The following is a 19,711-nucleotide window of genomic DNA, read 5'->3' as shown; positions in this document are numbered from 1 at the left end:
TTTATACGATAAATCGATTGCCACTAGTCGTGATAGCTAAACCACGATCCAACTTTGTTTTTAATAAATTATTGCAAAAATAACGGTTTATAGTACGTTTACTCACGGTTTTTGCTCTAGATTTTAAAAAACCATTTGGATTGACGTGCAATTTGGCATACACGTAGCTAACATGTCAAACAAAATAAGTAATATTGTGTCGATGTGTGCTTTTACCCTGTAGCCTAATAAAATAAAAAAAGTCAAAATGTAAATTCGTACAGGTTAAAACAAATTTTATATCAAAGTTTAGGTGGGTACAAAAGGTATTTTCAAGAAAGTATCCAAATCATACAAGGGGATCATTGTTTAAAAAATTAAAAAGGGGTCATTTTTGCAAAAAATATACTTTTTTTAACTACTGAGGTAATTTACTTATTAATTAAGGTCTATGGGATTTTTTTCTGCAAAGTTGAAGGGTAAATCTTTCACATAAGACTTACTAAATTAAATTTGACCCCCTATTTATTTAAATAGTTGTATATAAAACTTTAAAAACAAATCTGCAAAAAATTATTTTTAGCGTCTTAAATAAGCACTATAAAATATCTTATTTTACAGACTAAGTTGCACTATGCTATCAGTATTAATAAAAAAAAAATAGTCCAAAAATATTTAATATTTTTTGAGATATTGAATTTGTTTATTAAATGTTACTATATTTTAAATTGCAAAAACGCGGTTGTTGCCAAAGAAATATTCACCTGTTTAAGATGTCATTATTTTTATTTTCATGTATGCTTTCGATAAATGTATTGATAAATTCAAATTTCAATTAAACTCCCCCCTAAAATGGCATTTGAAAATTATTCAAATTTGTTTATAATTTGTTTTTTTAATAACGTCGCGGGGATTAAGTATTTTGAAATGTCGTTTCGATAATTGGGTTCCTGGGAATTTTTTACTAATTAACAAAATTTTTTTGTCGTTTTTTCTTCTTCTTTTTTTTCTTGGAGTTACATTATTACGGGCCCTTTTAGGGTTAAATTTTATTAAGAATATCGAATCTCTGAGTTGTAGATTCTAGACCTAAAAATATTAAGATTTAACTAAAATCTCTTAAATAAAATGTGGCTACTTACTGAGTTACAGGGTGTTTTATTTAAAAATTTAAAAATTATTGTTACCAAGTACTTTAAAACTATTTGACGTATCCTTATCATACTTGGCAGAAAGTGTGGCTATTATACACCCTACTAAATTGTGATTAATAAACGTTTCTAGCTGGTGCCAGAGGCGTACGACAGGGGATAGTGAATGATTGACCCTTCCCAAATTCTACGCCACTGACTGAATTACTATTTTAGCGAAATTTTTCGATTCTCCAATACTTTGTATGTAAATAACTATTGGTATTGATAAAGCCATCAGTTTGAGAGATATTGGAAGTTCAAAATGAATGAATTAATGAATCAAAATAACTATGCCGTTTCATTTTTAACGTCCAATATCTCGAAAACTAATGACTTAATTGTTACCAGTAGAGAGTATATTATTTACATAGAAAGTATTGGAGAATCGAAATATTTCGCTAAAATAGTAATTTCCTCAGTGGCGTAGAATTTGGGAAGGGTCAACCATTAACTATCCCCTGTCGTACGCCTCTGGTAGTAGCTAGAAACTTTTATTTATCACAATTTAGTAGACTGTATAGTACATACACTTTCTGCCAAGTATGATAAGGATACGTCAAATAGTTTGAAAGTAATTGGTAAAAATAATTTTTAAATTTTTAAATAAAACACCCTGTAACTCAGTAAGTAGCCACATTTTATTTAAGTGATTTTAGACCAGTCTTAATATTTTTATGTCTAGAATCTACGACTTAGAGATTCGACATTCTTAATGAAACTTAACCCTAAAAGGGCCCGTAATAATATAACTCCAAGAAAAAAAAAGAAGAGGAAAAAAAGACAAAAAAATTTGTTAATTAGTGAAAAATTCCCAGGGACCCAATTATCGAAACGGCATTTCAAAATATTTAATCCCCGCGACGTTATTAAAAAAACAATTTATAAACAAATTTGAATAATTTTTAAATGCCATTTTAGGGGGAAGTTTAATTGAAATTTGAATTTATCAATACATTTGTCAAAAATATACATAAAAATAAAGATAATAAGATTTAATACAGGTAAATATTTCTTTGGCAACAACCGCGTTTTTGCAATAGAAAATAGAGTAACATTTAAAAACAAATTCAATATCTCAAAAAATATTAAATATTTTTGGACCAATTTTTTTTTGCTTAATACTGATAACATAGCGCAACTTAGTGTGTAAAATAAGATATTTTATAGTGCTTATTTAAAACGCTAAAAATAATTTTTTGCAAATTTGTTTTTAAAGTTTTGTATACAATTATTTAAATAAATAGGGGGTGAAATTTAATTTAGTAAGTCTTATGTGAAAGATTTACCCTTCAACTTTGCAGAAAAAAATCCCATAGACCTTCATTGGTAATTGAATTACCTCAGCAGTTAAAAAAGTAACTTTTTTGCAAAAATGACCCCTTTTTAATTATTTAAACAATGATCCCCTTGTATGATTTGGATACTTTCTTGAAAATATCTTTTGTACCCACCTAAACTTTGATATAAAATTTGTTTCAACCTGTACGGATTTACATTTTGATTTACATGTAGTTTAATTTTATTTTACTAGACTACTGGGGGTTTCACACCTTTTCGTGGGTGAAAAAGGATACCTTTAAAATAAGTCCGGAAGTGGATAAACCGATTAATTCTAAGCAACTTTTGTTCTACCTATACATAGAGTTTTTTCACTAAGTCAATACTTTTCGAGTTATTTGCGAGTGAATATGTTCATTTTTCAACAAAAAAAAAACACGTTTTAAGCACTTTCGAACCGATGAAACTTACAGATCATATAAATACAACATAAGTAGAGCAACATAAGTAGAGCATAAGTGAGCAGTAGAGCATTATAGTATTTTATTAATCCCAGACCGCTAACCCAATAAAATTCACTTAAAAGTATAATTAAATGTAAAATTATATTGTCCTACTTACTCAGCATATTCATTGTCTTCCTCTTTTTTATCGCCATTAGTAGAAACTTTTACTTTGATAATTCTATTCGTCGGCTTACATTTGTAATCTTTCAAGAACGAATAGTGTTCCAAGTTCAAATAGTCAGGTATCATAAATGGCTTCCTTCTAGGCTCCATCACTTGCTTGTTGCATTTTGCCCAGTCTGTAAGATCGCTTTTGCATACATAACCTGTGCTGGAATACACGAACTGGCCTTTGCACGTGTCACATGGAACGAGAGCTCCGAACGCCATGATGTCCATCAAGTGGTCCAATGTCTGCAAATTAATACTAATGAGCTATTTGTTCTCAGTGCATAGATTAAAAACTCCATGGGACCTATCCCAGGCAACCAAGTGACGTCATATAACGTCGAGGAAACGTCATTTTTGGTTGCATATATACACGTGTTTAAACAGTACGTCATATAGACGTCTTTTGTAGGTGATTTTAAATACTCAAGATTAATGACGTTAAAATACGTTTAAAAAACGTTTTCATTTCAGACAGCCTAAGTCTGAGGTCACAAAATTGGGAGGAGCTTAAAGTTTGTTTGTATTGACTCCAAACAATTTCGTTTATAACGTTATACTTTGGTTAAATGTTCATAAGAGACTCATTTATTGTTTACGTGGTTTGTGTCTTGTGTGATATTATTATAAAATAAAGACTTTTCATTTAGATCTTTAGTTGAAAAAACGTGTTGTTCTGAAGCTATTTCCTTGTGGCATTTTTATAATTACGTATTTTTTATGGGAAATAATTAATAATAAATAATAAATTAAAAAAATAATAAAAAAAATAATAATAAATAAAAAAATAAAAACGTTAATAAATTCATTTTTTAGTAAAATTGTGGCTTATTTCCCATAAAAAATACGTAATTGAAAAAACGTGTTAATTAAGAGATTTTTATTCGTTTTTGCTCAGTGAGTTAGTGCAGTAATTCTTCTTGACAACTATATGAGGTAATGTTTATTTGTTTTTGATAATTATTTTCTGTTAATGAACTAATTATGTGTTATCGAGTTTATTTAAATTAATTTTTAGCCTTCTAAGGCCCGGTCTTTTCACCTCCGAAAAACTAGGAAGTTATCGGAAAGTTTATCTGACAGATTACATGCAATTCTGCCAGATAAACTTCCCGATAACTAGTTATCCGGAGGTGAAAAGACCGGGCCTAACATTGCTTCAGCAGTATGCTGGATAATTTGTTAATAAATTATTTATTAGTTTATATTATGTTGTTTCAGTTTTGGCACAGTAAGTAGGTATATATAAATAGTAAACATTCTATAATGCGAGGGCTGGTATAATCATGCAGAATCAATGTTAGATTGCTTCTAATGCACAAGCGATCTTAAACAAGTGGTAGTCCTATCTTTGACACATTGGACGTAGGCCTATAGGTTTCATGTTACCTATTTTTTTTAATATTTTGAAACTTCTGAAAGAGGTCACTTTTTAAAAGTATTAAAGACGTGATTTTACCGACGTATACAAGTCGTCATATTTTTGACGTTTGAAAATCGTCACAATCTCGACGTGAAAAAAACGTAGGTACGATGACGTTTTAAAATCGTCACAATTATGACGTCAAATCAATGAGACAAATACAGGTGATTTTCAACGTCAGTACTACGTCATAGAAACACGTCAATTGGTCATTTTTATGACGTGTTATCTACGTTATAAAAACGTTTGGTTGCCTGGATGTATGTCTGAAAAACTATTATTTTGAAACTGCAGCCGTCTGAAGTTATTGGATTCAGGTGTTTGGGTTACGTTAAGTGCTCTTAAAAGTGACTGTTTAAGTCACGGCTAAGTGAACGAAAATATTTATTATTGAAAGAAGAGAAAATAATTTTCTTTATACATATTTGCGTGTTGCTTATGAGTTCGTGGTCAAAAATAAGTGCATCGTATTTTAGTCTTCAGAAAACCTCCGAAAGTCCTCAGAAAACTAATATTATTTTCACCAATTTTGGAAAAATGTGAAAACGTTGAATTATCCACGTCCGTCTGTCCGTCCGTCCATCCGTCTATCTGCCTGTCCATGAACTCAACTCCTGCGTCATTATATCAGGTAGAATGACAAATGAGGTGTCAAATCACAGCTTATAATCCAAGGATGATACTAAAGGTGAGAAATTTGACCTAGGCTGTCTGTCCGTCCGACTGCGAATATAACTCAATATTATTGTTTGTTTGTTACGAATAATTATAATTTTAATAAAAATGAATATTTTCCAAGAACAAAGTATTTTATCCAATTTATTATTTATATTAAGCCGTACTAGTTCGCTGAATTACTTTCTTCTTCTTGGCTTTTTCCCATTATAGTCTGGGCTGATTATCGGAGAATAGGCCATTTTTGGGAAAAGTTATTTACCAGCAATTTTATTGCTGGAATCGAATCTTATGATTGTATATATTAATAATATAGATATGCAAAGTCTTTTTATGAAAAAATCATAGTTATTCTTATGCATCAGTATTATTGTCGTTATTATAGCGACCGTAAATTTTTAATTAACATTTTAATTGTTGTTAAACTGTTCATTCAATTTCCATAGACTTCTGGAATTATAATATATACGGAAAGGTCTTTTACGTTACCAAGTTATTTAATTATTGATTAACAACTACTTATCTAAAAGTTTAGTTGAAAATTAAAGATTTTGTTGGAAAAACCCGCTTTTTCCGGGGAAAGTTTTCATCGAAGTAAATCAGAAAAAACACGTCTCTATGCAGAATTTAATTGCGGTGAATTTTTATTTGAGTGTTTTTGGTCTAAAGTTAAAATCTTTGGAGTTATAGAGCAAAAATTGAAAAAAACACTATTTTCGGGCGCCATTTTGTTTATAAAAAAAGTAGCACACTATCTGCGGACATTGCATATCTATATTATTAATACATACAATAATAAGATTCGATTCCAGCAATAAAATTGCTGGTAAATAACTTTTCGTTGTATTTTGCTAATTAGCCCAGAGTATTATGAGTTTGCCGTTTTCGTCTTCCATATTACTCTATTCTTCCAGTCAACTTCTCTGAGCTCTTTATCTATCATAGCATTTTATATGTGAGTTTTCCATCTCACAGCAGGTCTTCCTCTCCGTCTTCCTCCCCGCGGGTCCCAGTCCAGTAATATTTTCGGCCACCTGTGCTCCGGCATTCTTTAATAAAGCATTAATCTTTAATAAAGCCGTGGTTATTTTGTACCGTATAAAAATAATGTACTATTTTCTAATAAATTAATTAATGTGTTTATTGTTTTGTAAATTAGTTTTAATATAGGATATAAATTCAGTGTTCTTTATTTAATTAAGTGTATCAAGTCACTCAGGCTTCACATTACCAACAATTATATGTGTATATTTTAAATTTATTTTTCTACAACCGTGTTAAAAATACAATTTTTAGCACTCCATACGACCGTTAAAAATGCTACTTTAAGGCACTAGTGCTTTAAGATTTTTAAGGCACTGCAGTTCGTATTCACCGTATAGACAATTTTGATGTAATGTCAAAAAAATATAAAAATGGAATGTCAGTCAAGTTCAAGTAAAAGCTTTTGTAGATATTGTCCTGTAATTACGTTTGTAGAAAAAATATTGTATGATATGCGTATTAAAAAATACATTTTTAAGGCACTCATGTGAACTTTCACATGCGTGCCTTAAACGTGTACTTTTAACACCTTTATCATAAATAACTATTATATTATTTTTATGTTATATTTAAAATATAATTCTTTATAAATAAAAATGAGTGTTTGTCTGTATGTATTGTTGTGGAATTGTTTTTTAAGGAAATTCAAAAAAATTAAATTTATATCAACGACCATGAAATGATAGTTTTTCATCACCCTGTATATGGCCAAATTTGTTTAGGATTTAATTTTACTAGTAAACAAGTGTTTCGGAAAAATTAAAACGATTAGTGATAATTATTCGACGAAATGGACGGGACATTAACAAAACATTTCGGTGATTAGAAAATGGAGAGAGCGTTGACGGGACAATAACGTTTTTCAGATCCTTCCGGGAAGGTATTTTAATGTGGTATACAAACTGGAATATTTTTAGTTGTAAAAGTAGAGAGTAGAAAATAACTAATTATGATTTTCCTTGAAATTTGACAAATTGGAAAAAGTTATGTGGAAGAATATTGGGTTTCTTAAGAAATAAATGGTTTGAGAGAGGTTGTTATTGAGTGGACGAAAAATATCGGGAGAAGGGATAATGGATGTGAGAGTATGGATTTGGGAGAAAAATAAAGTCAGTGTGTAATGAACATCGAGAGAAGGCAGCCGAGTTTTTCAAAAGTGTAGAATCAGTGTAGAGTTGGTGTGATCAGCCTTTGTGAGCAGAGTCAAGTTGAAACCGAATCGTCGACCGGTTGAGGAGGTAATTTTCCTGGTCCGAGGGAGATTCCTTTGTTTGTCTAGAACGAGTAGCTGATTATTATCCGTTTGTGCACAAGTTATTCGAGCAAATCCTGTGTGTTTTTCTTTGAAGCAGTTTTGACGAGGGGGACTTTTTCGCAACAACCAGAGAGTACGTGTCGAGAGAATCAAGAACAGCGCAATCCAGAAAATGAGGGAGTGAAGAATAAAAGGTTAGTCAAATCATTTGTCTGAATGGAGAAAAGTTATTTATATCAAGACCATATTTGTTTGCTTGTTTATTGAACAATTTTTTTGTAACGCAGTTAGTCATTTCAAATTTGAGAAACCAATTCAAAAGAAGAAAAGTAAAATTCATTCAATTTAGTATGAGTAAATAAGAAATTAATTAAATAAATAATTTTGTCAAAACAAAGAGATATCAGAGTTAGAGTTTTAATTTATTAAGCTAGGAATTGTTGCAACAAAGTTAAATTTTAATAATTTTGAATCATATGTACACGGCATTTGATAAAAACAATAGATTACATTTATATGAATTTGAGTGTTGTCAATTTCCCTGTGTCTACCCTGGAAGAAGTAAGCAACTATAAATTCTAGAATCCACAGATTACAGGTATTGTATCAAATACAAAATTAGCCCTGATAATAAAATTGATTGGAAAATTTAATTGGAATTTAGTTATGTCTTTACATAGGCAATAAATAAAGTAATTGGATAATCAATCAAATTAAGAATTTGCTAATTAATCTAAATAAATAGAAAAGGTAGAGCATAACAGTATGTACCTTATAGAGTCTAATCTATATATTTAATCATTTTTTTATAATGGCTTTGGCTTAGCCAATTAGCCAGACTATTTGTTTTTTTGCATGTTTTTTATATTTGATCATGTGATGATTTTAAGCAAAGTTGTTGTTCTGAGTTGGTACAACCAGCCTAATTGAAAAGATGATGTGGAACCAAAAGATACATACAACCCTATATTTTCCCTTTTCTATCACCACCCCCATTTTTTAAAAGCAGTATATCTATGTAAATATGTATTTTATCTCTTCTATAAAAATAAAACTGAATGTTTGTCTATATGTAGCTTATAGAATCGTAAACTATGAATTCAGTGGCGGATCCAGGGGGTCACGGGGTCATGAGGACCGCCCCCCAACGAAAATAAATATCAATTCAATAATCCTAAAAAAAAGAAAAACCGAGTGCTGTCAAACAAAAAAAAATTAGGCCCATCCAAAAAATAATTGAAAACTCACTTATCCTAGAGATGGTAAGGCTTAGTGACCTTGCATCAGAAAAAAGTAAGTAAATCATCCTCAAGATACAATACCCCCAAAAAAATTTCTGGATCCGCCACTGTATGAATTTGATCACGTGATTACCTTAAGCAAAGTTGTTGTGCATGCATCCGGGAAGGTTTCTAAAGAGGAAAACTGACAGAGCGTATTGCGACATTCTGAGTGAAATAGAAAAATGTAACAGAAAAAGATAAAAACTGAAGACGGGAGTCAACCCAACGTGAAAAAAATTAAACGCTACGAGAGATAGAGAAATTTCTGTCAAAATTTGGTATTTATGACCCTTAAAATAACACCAAATGCTAAAATTTATTAGCCTGTGGATAGTGTGGATGTCTCTTCAGCCGAGGGTACGATCAGTGGCGTGGTAATTTTATGGTCAAACTACGTTTTGTTCTAATTTTTATCATTGTGAGAATTAAAAAAAACAACTAATATTTTTATCTCCACCACTGAGGGCAGTCAACTTTTTGGTTGCCTGTATTCTTCGGGACATATTCGGGACATTTTATCACAAAGTAAATATTACTAATTTTACCGTCTTGTAGGGTATCTGCGTTCTCTTTCTTTTCCACTATTATATATATTATATCTCTCTTTGCCGACGTTTAAATTAGGACCCACTTGAAGCTCGCTTTAACACGCGCCTCGACCTCGTCGTGAGAATTCCCCATAAGTTGGTACGACCAATCTAAGTGGTCATTATTTACGCATGCACCACCATAAAAAATATATTGTTTATCAGAAAAAAGTATACACAATATTTTTAAGTACTTTTTTGGTTTTCTGCTAATTTTTAGTTATTTAACTTTTTAAACGTTATTGAAGTAAAAACTTTTTTAGGGACGTTGTGCGATTTTTGGATAGGGGAAAAAGCATTGAATTCGCGACCGTCATCGCGAGCGTCATCTTTACCAACCGACCAACTTCTTTAGGGACGTTGTGCGATTTTTGGATAGGGGAAAAAGTATTGAATTCGCGACCGTCATAGCTTATGCTATATTTTCTGTATATGTCTATATAAATTGTGTAGAGGTATTTAAAGTTAAAAGAAATGTAAAACCTATTTTAGGATGGGAAAAAAGGATCGATTTCGCGACCATCATCGCGACCGTCATCGCTTCGCCCAAATAAATTTTGTACATATAAGTATAGGTATATTATGTGTATGTACATATATATAAATTGTATAGAAGTATGTATATAAATTTGAAATAAATGTAAAACCTATTTTAGGATGGGGAAAAAGGATTTATTTCGCGACCGTCATCTCTTCGGCGAAATAAATTTTGTATGTATATTTATTATGTGTACGTATATATAAATTGTGTAGAAGTATTTAAATTTAAAGGATTTATTTCGCAACCGTCATCTCTTCGGCGAAATAAATTTTGTACGTATATTTATTATGTGTATGTATATATAAATTGTGTAGAAGCATTTAATTTTAAAATAAATGTAAAATCCATTTGGGGATGGGGAAAAAGGATTGATTACGCGACCGTCATCGTGACCGTCACCGCTTCGACGAAATAAATTTTGTACGTATATTATTATAATGTACGTATAACAATAGTAATATTATTGAAGTGAAAACGTCTTTAGGGACGTTGTGCACTTTTTAGATGAAGAAAAAGTATTGAATTAGCGATCGTCATTGTTTCGACGAAATAAGAAGTGAAGACTTCTTTAAGGACGTTGTGCACTTTTTAGATGGGGATAAAGTATTGAATTAACGACCATCATTACGACCGTCGTCGCTTCGACGAAATAAATTTTGGAAGTGAAAACTTCTTTAGGGACGTTGTGCACTTTTTAGATGGGAAAAAAGTTGAATTAGACCGTAATCGCTTTGGTGAAATAAATTTTTAAAGAGAAAACTTCTGTAGAAATGTTTTGCCCTTTTTAGATGGAGAAAAGGTATTGAATTAGCGACCGCCATGTCGACCATCGTTGCTTCGACGAAATAAATTTTTGAAGTGAAAACTTCTTTAGGGGCGTTGTGCCCTTTTTATATGGAAAAAAAGTATTGAATTAGCGACCGTCATCGCGACCGTCATCGCTTCGACGAAAATAAATTTTTAAAGTGAAATCTTCTTTAGGGACGTTGTGCCCTTTTTAGATGGGGAAAAAGTATTGACTTAGTGACCGTCATGGCTTCGACGACATAATTTTTGAAGTGAAAACTTCTTTCGAGACGTTTTGCACTTTTTCGATGGAAAAAAAGTATTAAATTAGCGACCGTCATTGCTTCAACGAAATAAATTTTTGAAGTGAAAACTTCTTTAGGGGACGTTGTGCCCTTTTTAGATCGGGAAAAAGTGTTGAATTAGCGACTGTCATCGCTTCGACGAAATAAATTTTTGAAATGAAAACTTCTTTAGGGACGTTGTGCACTTTTTTAATGGGGAAGAGTTATTGAATAAGCGACCCTTATCGTGACCGTCATTGCTTCGACGAAATAATTTTTTGAAGTGAAAACCTCTTTAAGGACGTTGTGCACTTTTTAGATGGGGAAAAAGTATTAAACTGGCGACCGTCATTGCTTCGACGAAATAAATTTTGGAAGTGAAAACTTCTTTACGGACGTTGTGAACTTTTTAGATGGGGAAAAAGTATTAAGTTTGCGACCGTCATCACTTTGCCGAACTAAATTTCATACGTATATATATTATGTGTATGTATACATAAATAGCATAGAATGTACGCAACGCGTATATAATATAGGTATAGCACTTCTTTTTGGATGGGGAAAAACCATTGAGCTCGTAATTTATGTACTATAAGAAGTTTTCACTTCTGTCGGCACTCCCATAAGTGCTTAAAATTTTTTTAGTTCTAAGGCGGTACGAAGTTCGCCAGGTCAGCTAGTTTTAAAGAAATAATGTATATAAATAGTAACAATATTAAATACCTACATATATGTAGGATATGTATTTCATTTCAATTTATGCATATAATATACCTAAAAGCACCTAAATTATTTAATTTTGAAGTTTGAACTTTTGACAACAACGCATCCATAGAAAAAGTACAGTGTAAAATACGTGAGAAAATGACATATTTCTCCCTCGCTTGATTTGCAAACTTCTGCGGTCGTGAGAAATATGTCTTTTTTCTCACTTGTTCAATATACTATTTACTACATTACCGTTTGTTTGCCTTTAAAATACTTTTGGTTGTTGTACTCCAGCAACGCATTCGTGATTTCCTTAAATTCTCTTCCTTTGTACTGGCTAAGGGCATCCCGGTACGTATACATTAATTTATTCTGCTTTCGGTACTCATCTTCTTCCTTGGGAGGAGCGTCCACTTCGTCTTCTACCTTGACTTTCTTCACTTCAGGGATGTCTTCTTGTTTAATAGGACTGAAAAAAGGTATGAAGAATTCAGTGTTACTCAGAATAAGTAAGACTTACTTTTTTTGTGACAGTGGCGAATCCAAAGGAGCAGTACCGGCGCTAGGGTATAAGGCGCCCGCCTGCAAAAGTAGCATAGGCGCCCTTCGTTTTCTTTTAAAGTCGAATTTTGTACAGCACCAGCGAAAAAAAGCTCATTTGGGGCTCCCCAAACAGGGGCACCCGCCTGCAGTGCATCCCTTGCAGGCCCGTTATCGCCGACCCTGCAGAGGAGTGCGATGGGGACGATCGCCCCCCTCTCTCAAACTAAGTTATATATAAATATTATAAAAATATTCATTTATTCATTTATTTCTCATAGAAATTTAGCTAATCGGACCCCCTCTAGACGATGCTGGAACCTGCTGGATCCGCCACTGATTTTGTAGTTTTGATAGAGGGAGAAACATACTTTATTGATATTATAGTAGTCCAGGTAATAAGAATTTATTGCAAAAATCGAGATTTTTTCGATTTTTTGCACCCTATTCAAAAGCTAAACAATTGACATAAAACTGTAATTTTTTAGAACATTAAAAAACCTTCAAAATAACGATTTTTGAAAGGTTAAAAGTTAATTTGTTACTTCACAAATTGCAACATAAATGAAAATCGATATTTGTTAATAACTTTTACTATGTTTAACTCAGAATTTTAGGGTTTTACCCAAAGGTGGCTATTTTGGTGCTTAAGAAACCCTCAAAATTTGAGACCGATCCATTAATTAGTTTAAAAGTTATTCTATTTGTTTATCCCAGAGACATTTATTTTGCCATAACATTAGACAGAAAATAATAAACATTGGGCAATTCTGAGTACGCCAAACGAAAGTAGAAGACTGATAGTATCAAAATGTATTAATATTAAAAAAAGATGAAAAGATTAATCAATATAATCAAAAATCCTAATGCCAAATTTTTGAAATTTTGTAGTTTATAAACATTTTGAATACCTTGACAAATATTGTCCGTAGGAACATTATTTTTATATTATTCGGAAAGCTAGTATTTTAACACGAATTTTCATATAAAAAAATTTAGCCTGGGTTCATTAGGGACAAAGTTAGAAATTTGTTTTTTTTTAATTCACAGCTAATAGTCCTGTCGCCAGGGGGGTACAACGGCGTCCTTAATTCAGATGGACTTACCCAAGTTTTTTTTATATATTTTGACCCGTAGAATACGAATTTTTTGGGTAACAGTTGATCCGGATGTCGGTAAGGTTGTTATAGACAAAGAACTTGAGGAATTACATAACAGCGATTTCTCGCAAAACAAAATATATTTTTGTATTTTTTGGGTCATTCTAAGCAAAAAATGTTCCGACAAGTTTTTTCGTAGGATGCATAGTTTTCGAGATAAACGGGGTTAAACTTTCAAAAAATTGAAAAATTGCAATTTTTGAACCCGAATAACTTTTGATTAAAAAATAAAATAACAATTCTGCTTACCGCATTTGAAAGTTCAAGTCAAATTATATCGGTTTTGATTATTTGCATTGCTAAAAATTTATTAGTTTATTGTTAAACAAAGCTATAAACACCTAGTGCGTGAGTGATGTTTTCAATGATTTCTCATTTAAAATCGAACGAGTAGGTAGAGTAGCTACAAGTCCAAGCGAGGCAATTTCTACGTAGCATGCGTTAAAACGCATGTATTAGGCATGGGAAACACCATGTTTTTATAGCTTTGTTTAACAATAAAAAAATTAATTTTTAGCAATGCAAATAATCAAAATCGATATAATTTGACTTGAACTTTCAAATGCGGTAAGCAGAATTGTTATTTTATTTTTTAATCAAAAGTTATTCGGGTTCAAAATTTGCAATTTTTCGATTTTTTGAAAGTTTAACCCCGTTTATCTCGAAAACTATGCATCCTACGAAAAAACTTGTCGGAACATTTTTTTGCTTAAAATGACCCAAAAAATACAAAAAAATGTTTTGTTTTGCGAGAAATCGCTGTTATGTAATTCCTCAAGTTCTTTGTCTATAACAATCTTATCGACATCCGGATCACCTGTTACCCAAAAAATTCGTGTTCTACGGGTCAAAATACATAAAAAAACTTGGGTAAGTCCATCTGAATAAAGGAGGCCGTTGTACCCCCCCTGGCGACAGGACTATAATTTGTTTATAATAATTAAGGAATTTCATGGATGCCATTTTAAATAATGGGATTTGTATTTTTTGTTAAAAAATTTGCATAAACATTGTATCTTCACAGCACTCTCTACGATTTTTCAAAATTGTAGTTCAAACGGTTACTAGGGGGAACCTACGAATTCACCGAGTTAAAATACTGAAAAAGCAATTTCAAACTAATAAAATTTTCTGTATCTCTGGATCAACTCAATGGATTTTCATATTTCTTTTTTTAATTTGTATGTAATTTCTACGTACATTACAAATATTTAATGAGTTTATAAATTTATTAATTAATAATCACTCTAATTTGTTTAAACAATTCTTGAAAAAATATTTTTTTACAAAAATCTATTTTTTAATCATAGTATCATTAATGATCATACAAAACATTAAAGTTCACTTTAATAAATAAATTATTTTTATTAGATAATTATTTATTGAAGATAATTTATTTATTAAAGTATAACTTAACTTTTTTTATGATTAATAATGATAGTCTGATTAAAAACATGGATTTTTGGTAAAGAATGATTTATTCAAAAATTGTTTAAACAAATTAGATTGTTTATTAATTAATAAATGTCAAATTGCAAATAGACACATTACATATTTGTAATGTACACAAAAATTACATACAAATTAAAAAAAGAAAAATCAAACTATATTCAGTAGATTCCGAGATATAGAAAATGATAGTAGTTTTAAGTCGCCTTTTTTAGTTTTTGAACTCGTGCATTTGTCGGCTTCCAGCTCCCCCTTCACTTACCACGACTAGTCATCAACTGAACAACATTTTTAAAAATTCGTGTAGAATACCAACTTTTCGAATATGCAAAATTATTTTTTCTACGGACAATATTAAAATTGTTCTAAATGTTTATAAACTACAAAATTTCAAAAATTTGGCATTACTATTTTTGACTATATTAGATAATTTTTTATCTTTTTTAGTACATTTTGATAGTATCACTTTTCTATTTTCATTTGACTTACGCAGAATTGCCTTATCTTCATTATTGTCTGTCTTATGTTATTGCAAAATAAAGGTCTCTGGGATAAACAAATAGAATAACTTTTAAACTAATTAATGGATCGGTCTGAAATTTTAAGGGTTTGTTAAGTACCCCCATACACAACTTTGAGTAAAACCCTAAAGTTCTAAAGTAGTTTTAGTAAAAGTTATTAACAAATAACGATTTTCACTTATTTTGCAGTTTTCGTAGCAACAAATTAACTTTTTAACTTTCAAAAATCGGCATTTTGAAGGTTTTTCAATGTTCTAACTAAAATATTAAATTTTGTAGTTTTATGTCAACTGTTTAGCTTTTGAATGGGATGCATAAAATCGAAAAAGTCGCGATTTTTGCACTAAATTGTTAATTATTAAAAAACGGACGCGAACTTTAGGCGGTCTACAATAACTAAAAAAGTAGTCAGCTACCTGGATCTTTGAGTGTCCCGAACATGGTCTATTTTCAGCTTATTACCCTGGTCTATACTGGTAATTACAATATTCTCAGACTATTAATTTACAATCATGAAAGGAATGGCACTAAAAAAAAGTTGAGTTGATTTCTTCAAATAGAGTTCGCTCTGCCTACTGAGAGGCTTAATCAATTCCATGTTTTTTCTTTAATAGAGAAATATTAAAAAAGTTATTGATTATCTCATTTATAGGTTCTATTCTATTCCAGTATTATTGTAAATTGTTCAATTTGATTAATTATAAAGTAGGTTATCAGTACGGCGCATTATAGCAATTTGTCGAAGGTTTCACCCACATTTCCATTATTTTTAGCAGGACCTTTACAATTATTATAGAAAATTGTAGGAACATATTCCACCATGGGTCTGCAAATCATTTTATACAATGTTGGCAGCAGTTTCAATGGTAATTCCCTCAATCTTGTATGCTAAGCTTAAGCTTCTAAAGTGTTTTGCTGTAGTTATGATTTTTTCTTTTTCTACATGTGTAGTAGTTGAACTTTAATTTATTGTCCATTTCAATTCCCAAATACTTTGTATTGTTACAAATAGTGATATTGTTACATAATATATTTATGTTTATATTCGAAGAGGGTGATCTTGGACATAGGCGTAACCAGGATGATCCTAAGGGGGGGGGGTTACAACTACTGGAAGGTCTCTGAGGGGTATGGTGTTAAGCGTATAGAGCTCAAAGTACAGCTGGTTCCTAAAAAAACTGATAAGACTCTTAGTAAGATTTGATCATTTTGAGCAGTGTATGATTGGTCCGACATTATATTATATTTATTAAGACAGAAAAATAATAAAATAAACAAACAAACAGCCATTTTTTGAGGTTGAAGTTATATGACAAATTTTAAAAAATTTCAGTGACAGTGACAGTATGTAAATAATAAGTATTTATCCTTCAAAATATAATAAAAATAATATAATGTACCTCATATTCATTATATCACACCTCATCAAAAGCTTTTTACAAGAACATAGTCAGCGATTTTGATATGGCTTAGAGCCAGACTACATCAAGATCGCCTATAAATCGTGCTGGTAATTGCCTTGCAGCGAGACCAAAAACAAAAAGAAGAAGAAGAAGAAAGTACACTGCTCAATTTTCTACAAAATACGCTTTAAGAGTCGTATCAGTATTTTTTGGAACTAGCTGTACATCCCAATGGGGGGGGTTATAACCCCTAAAACCCCCCTGGTTACGCCTATGATCTTGGATTCTATGGTTAAATATTATTAGTTGTATTTTAGAGGGATTTATGTTTAATCTCCATTTATTGGCGCAAGATATTGTGTCATCTACCTGCTTTTGTAATAAGTTAACCCTAAAATTTTACGAAAGATATCACTGCCATGTCATCCGTAAATTGAAACAAATTACTATTGATTCAGTGGGCTTGAAAGCCTTCTTGATACCCAAGAAAACTCTGGCAGTCTTCAGTCGTTGTAATCTTGCTGCCTGTACATAGGATGTTTGAAAGAGGATGGATTCTGGATGATTTTTCCCCAAACTTTGCTAAAACATGTTGGGTTATTTTGTCACATAATATAATATACACACCCAAACTTATATGGAATCATCTGATATTTCTTACTATCCCGTGCGAATTTAAAAAAACGAACACATGAAGTTAAACAATATTTATTTTAAAGCAATTTAATAACAAATACATAACAATTAAATAAAACAATAAAGTATTTAACAAACAAATTGAAAGTAGTTGTTTTAAAGTCAATAGATTATAAAATTTCAATGTAAAACGAATAATGTTTAAATTGTTTTTTTTTGTATTTTGTGGTAGTCAGTGTTATTAGTCCTTATGCACGCTTCAGTTTGCGTGGGCACGCTCCTAATCAAATTACAGTGGAACTTGGATATTACGGCCTCGGTAGTTACGTCACCACGGTTGTAACGTCAATTTTTAATAGGTCCGGCCAAAAACTATTCGGTAACATTATTAAAAACCCGGTTTTAGCGGTAAAAATAAAGTAAACCTCGTCTATAGCGTCATAAAATTTTACAGTAGGTTGTTGTTTTTTCATTTTATGAAGAATAAAGTGCAATGCGTTTCCAGCTTTACGACATTGCTCCTTTCAAGAATGTGAGAAAGGCCCATTATCCCTTTGTGTACAGTTATGTGAGCTTGGCAGTTTATGATTTCTTATTATTTATCAGTGCCATCATAAGGAGTCAAATTTTCTGCTGTAATAAAATAGTGCAAGTAATGCTGTAATAAAATTTTGCCTGGTTAAAATTTCATTTTTTTCTACCTCTTTTATAACGTCACTCTGATATAGCGTCTTTTTTGACTAGACCCTTCAATGACGCTATAACCAAGATCCACTGTATCAACATTTTGTTGTGGTAGGTTGCCCCATCCTTTATAAGCAGCTTGTACTAGCCGTGCGGTGTTTTGTGGATTATCCCATCGAGCTCTAATTTTTCTATTAAGCATAACCCACAAATACTCTATAGGATTAAGCTCGGGTGAGCAAGCAGGCCACTCCAAACAAGGGATACCTTCTGCTTCAATTATGTCTGTAGTCACTCTAATGGTAGGTATGTAGAGGCCCATTATCATGCAATAAAATTAAATTTTCTCCTATTGCACCTCTCCAGAGCCTGACTACAGGTTATCAACATACCTGTGAGCAGTTAAAGTTGATTGGATGAAAATTAAAGGAGTTTTTTTACGGATCACAATTCCTCTCCAGAACATTACACTTCCCCTTGTATATTTATGAACAGATCTGACAGTTTTCGTTCTTGCTTGTCTTCCTCGACCTTTAAGTACACGATTTCGTGGGTCATCTGATTTTCCATCTGATTACATTAAATCCTGACTGTTTTTGAAACTAGCACATTTTGTCAATTCCCAATGTTCCAGTTTTGGTGGTGAAGACACCAATTTAGGCGATCAATCTTGTGCTGCCTAGATAACTCGGGAACCCATAACTGTATCCTGCTGTATACTTCTTGGTACGAGCTCTTCTTCTTATCGTTTCAACTGAAACAGTTACACCTGTAGCTTCCAAAAGCTGCCTTTGGAGCTTCAGGTGAGAAATGGTTGGGTGTCTTCCAGCTGATTGGACAATTAAATGATCGTGGAGAGCCGTCATTACTTTTGGCGACTTTCCCTTGCTTTATTTCTGAGCATTCCTAGTTCCTTTTACCTAGCATATGTTTTGGACAGAACGCTCTGTATTACGCCTAGCTCTGCAGCTATGTCCATCTGAGAACATTACTTTCTCCACTGTAGTAATTAGTGATTACCAGATTGTTAATAAAGAACTTTATTGAATAAGCAAGGTTATAAACATTGTTGTTGTTCCACATCGAACATCGAACCCCCTCCCGTCCAAGGGCGATGCCATGCCCCGTGACCGCTGACAACCGTCCATAGACACTGTTGCCAGATGTCATCTTAACATTACAACATCTCCCTTTTTCCAAAAATATAGAAACATATAAAACTAAAAATATAATACTTAATTTAAGTGCAATAGTCCTTCAGATAAGCAGGTTTTCTAATAGTTCGTCCAAACTTATTTGTAGGAGGAGATCCTGTTTCATTATTGCTAGGTTGAACAGTCTTAGCAATATTATTGTGAATGTTACTAACAGGCAAACTTGGCCTGGGTATACCTTCTAAAAGAGGAACATCACACTTAGGATTAACTACAACATCATTGTGTGATTTTCTTAACTGAAAAGTGTTTCTTCTCAAAAACCGACCATCAGAATTTTGTATTACATAAGACCTAGGAACCTGACAAGGTTGAACAATTTTGGCAGGAGACCATAACTTAGATCTACCGTCTTGAACTAAGACATTGTTGCCTGTCTCAAATTTTTTTCTAG

At 31.9% G+C, this 19,711-nt stretch overlaps 1 protein-coding gene across 2 annotated transcripts in view; it reads right to left on the bottom strand.

Moving 5' to 3' along the window:
- The window catches only part of LOC114332241 (poly [ADP-ribose] polymerase), a 99,105-nt gene that overhangs the window by 56,211 nt on the left and 23,183 nt on the right, over positions 1 to 19,711 (bottom strand). For both annotated transcript variants that reach the window (XM_028281998.2, XM_028281999.2), the window contains 2 exons: positions 11,963 to 12,179; positions 3,072 to 3,370 (listed from right to left, as the gene is read on the bottom strand). In XM_028281998.2, coding sequence (XP_028137799.2) covers positions 3,072 to 3,370; positions 11,963 to 12,179 — 516 coding nt within the window. The remainder of the gene's footprint in view (positions 1 to 3,071; positions 3,371 to 11,962; positions 12,180 to 19,711) is intronic.

The sequence above is a fragment of the Diabrotica virgifera genome, chromosome 9 (assembly GCF_917563875.1).
Source record: "Diabrotica virgifera virgifera chromosome 9, PGI_DIABVI_V3a".
Lineage (NCBI taxonomy): Eukaryota > Metazoa > Arthropoda > Insecta > Coleoptera > Chrysomelidae > Diabrotica > Diabrotica virgifera.
The sequence above is the reverse complement of the archived record's forward strand: the minus strand, read 5'-3'. Positions and strand labels throughout refer to the sequence as shown.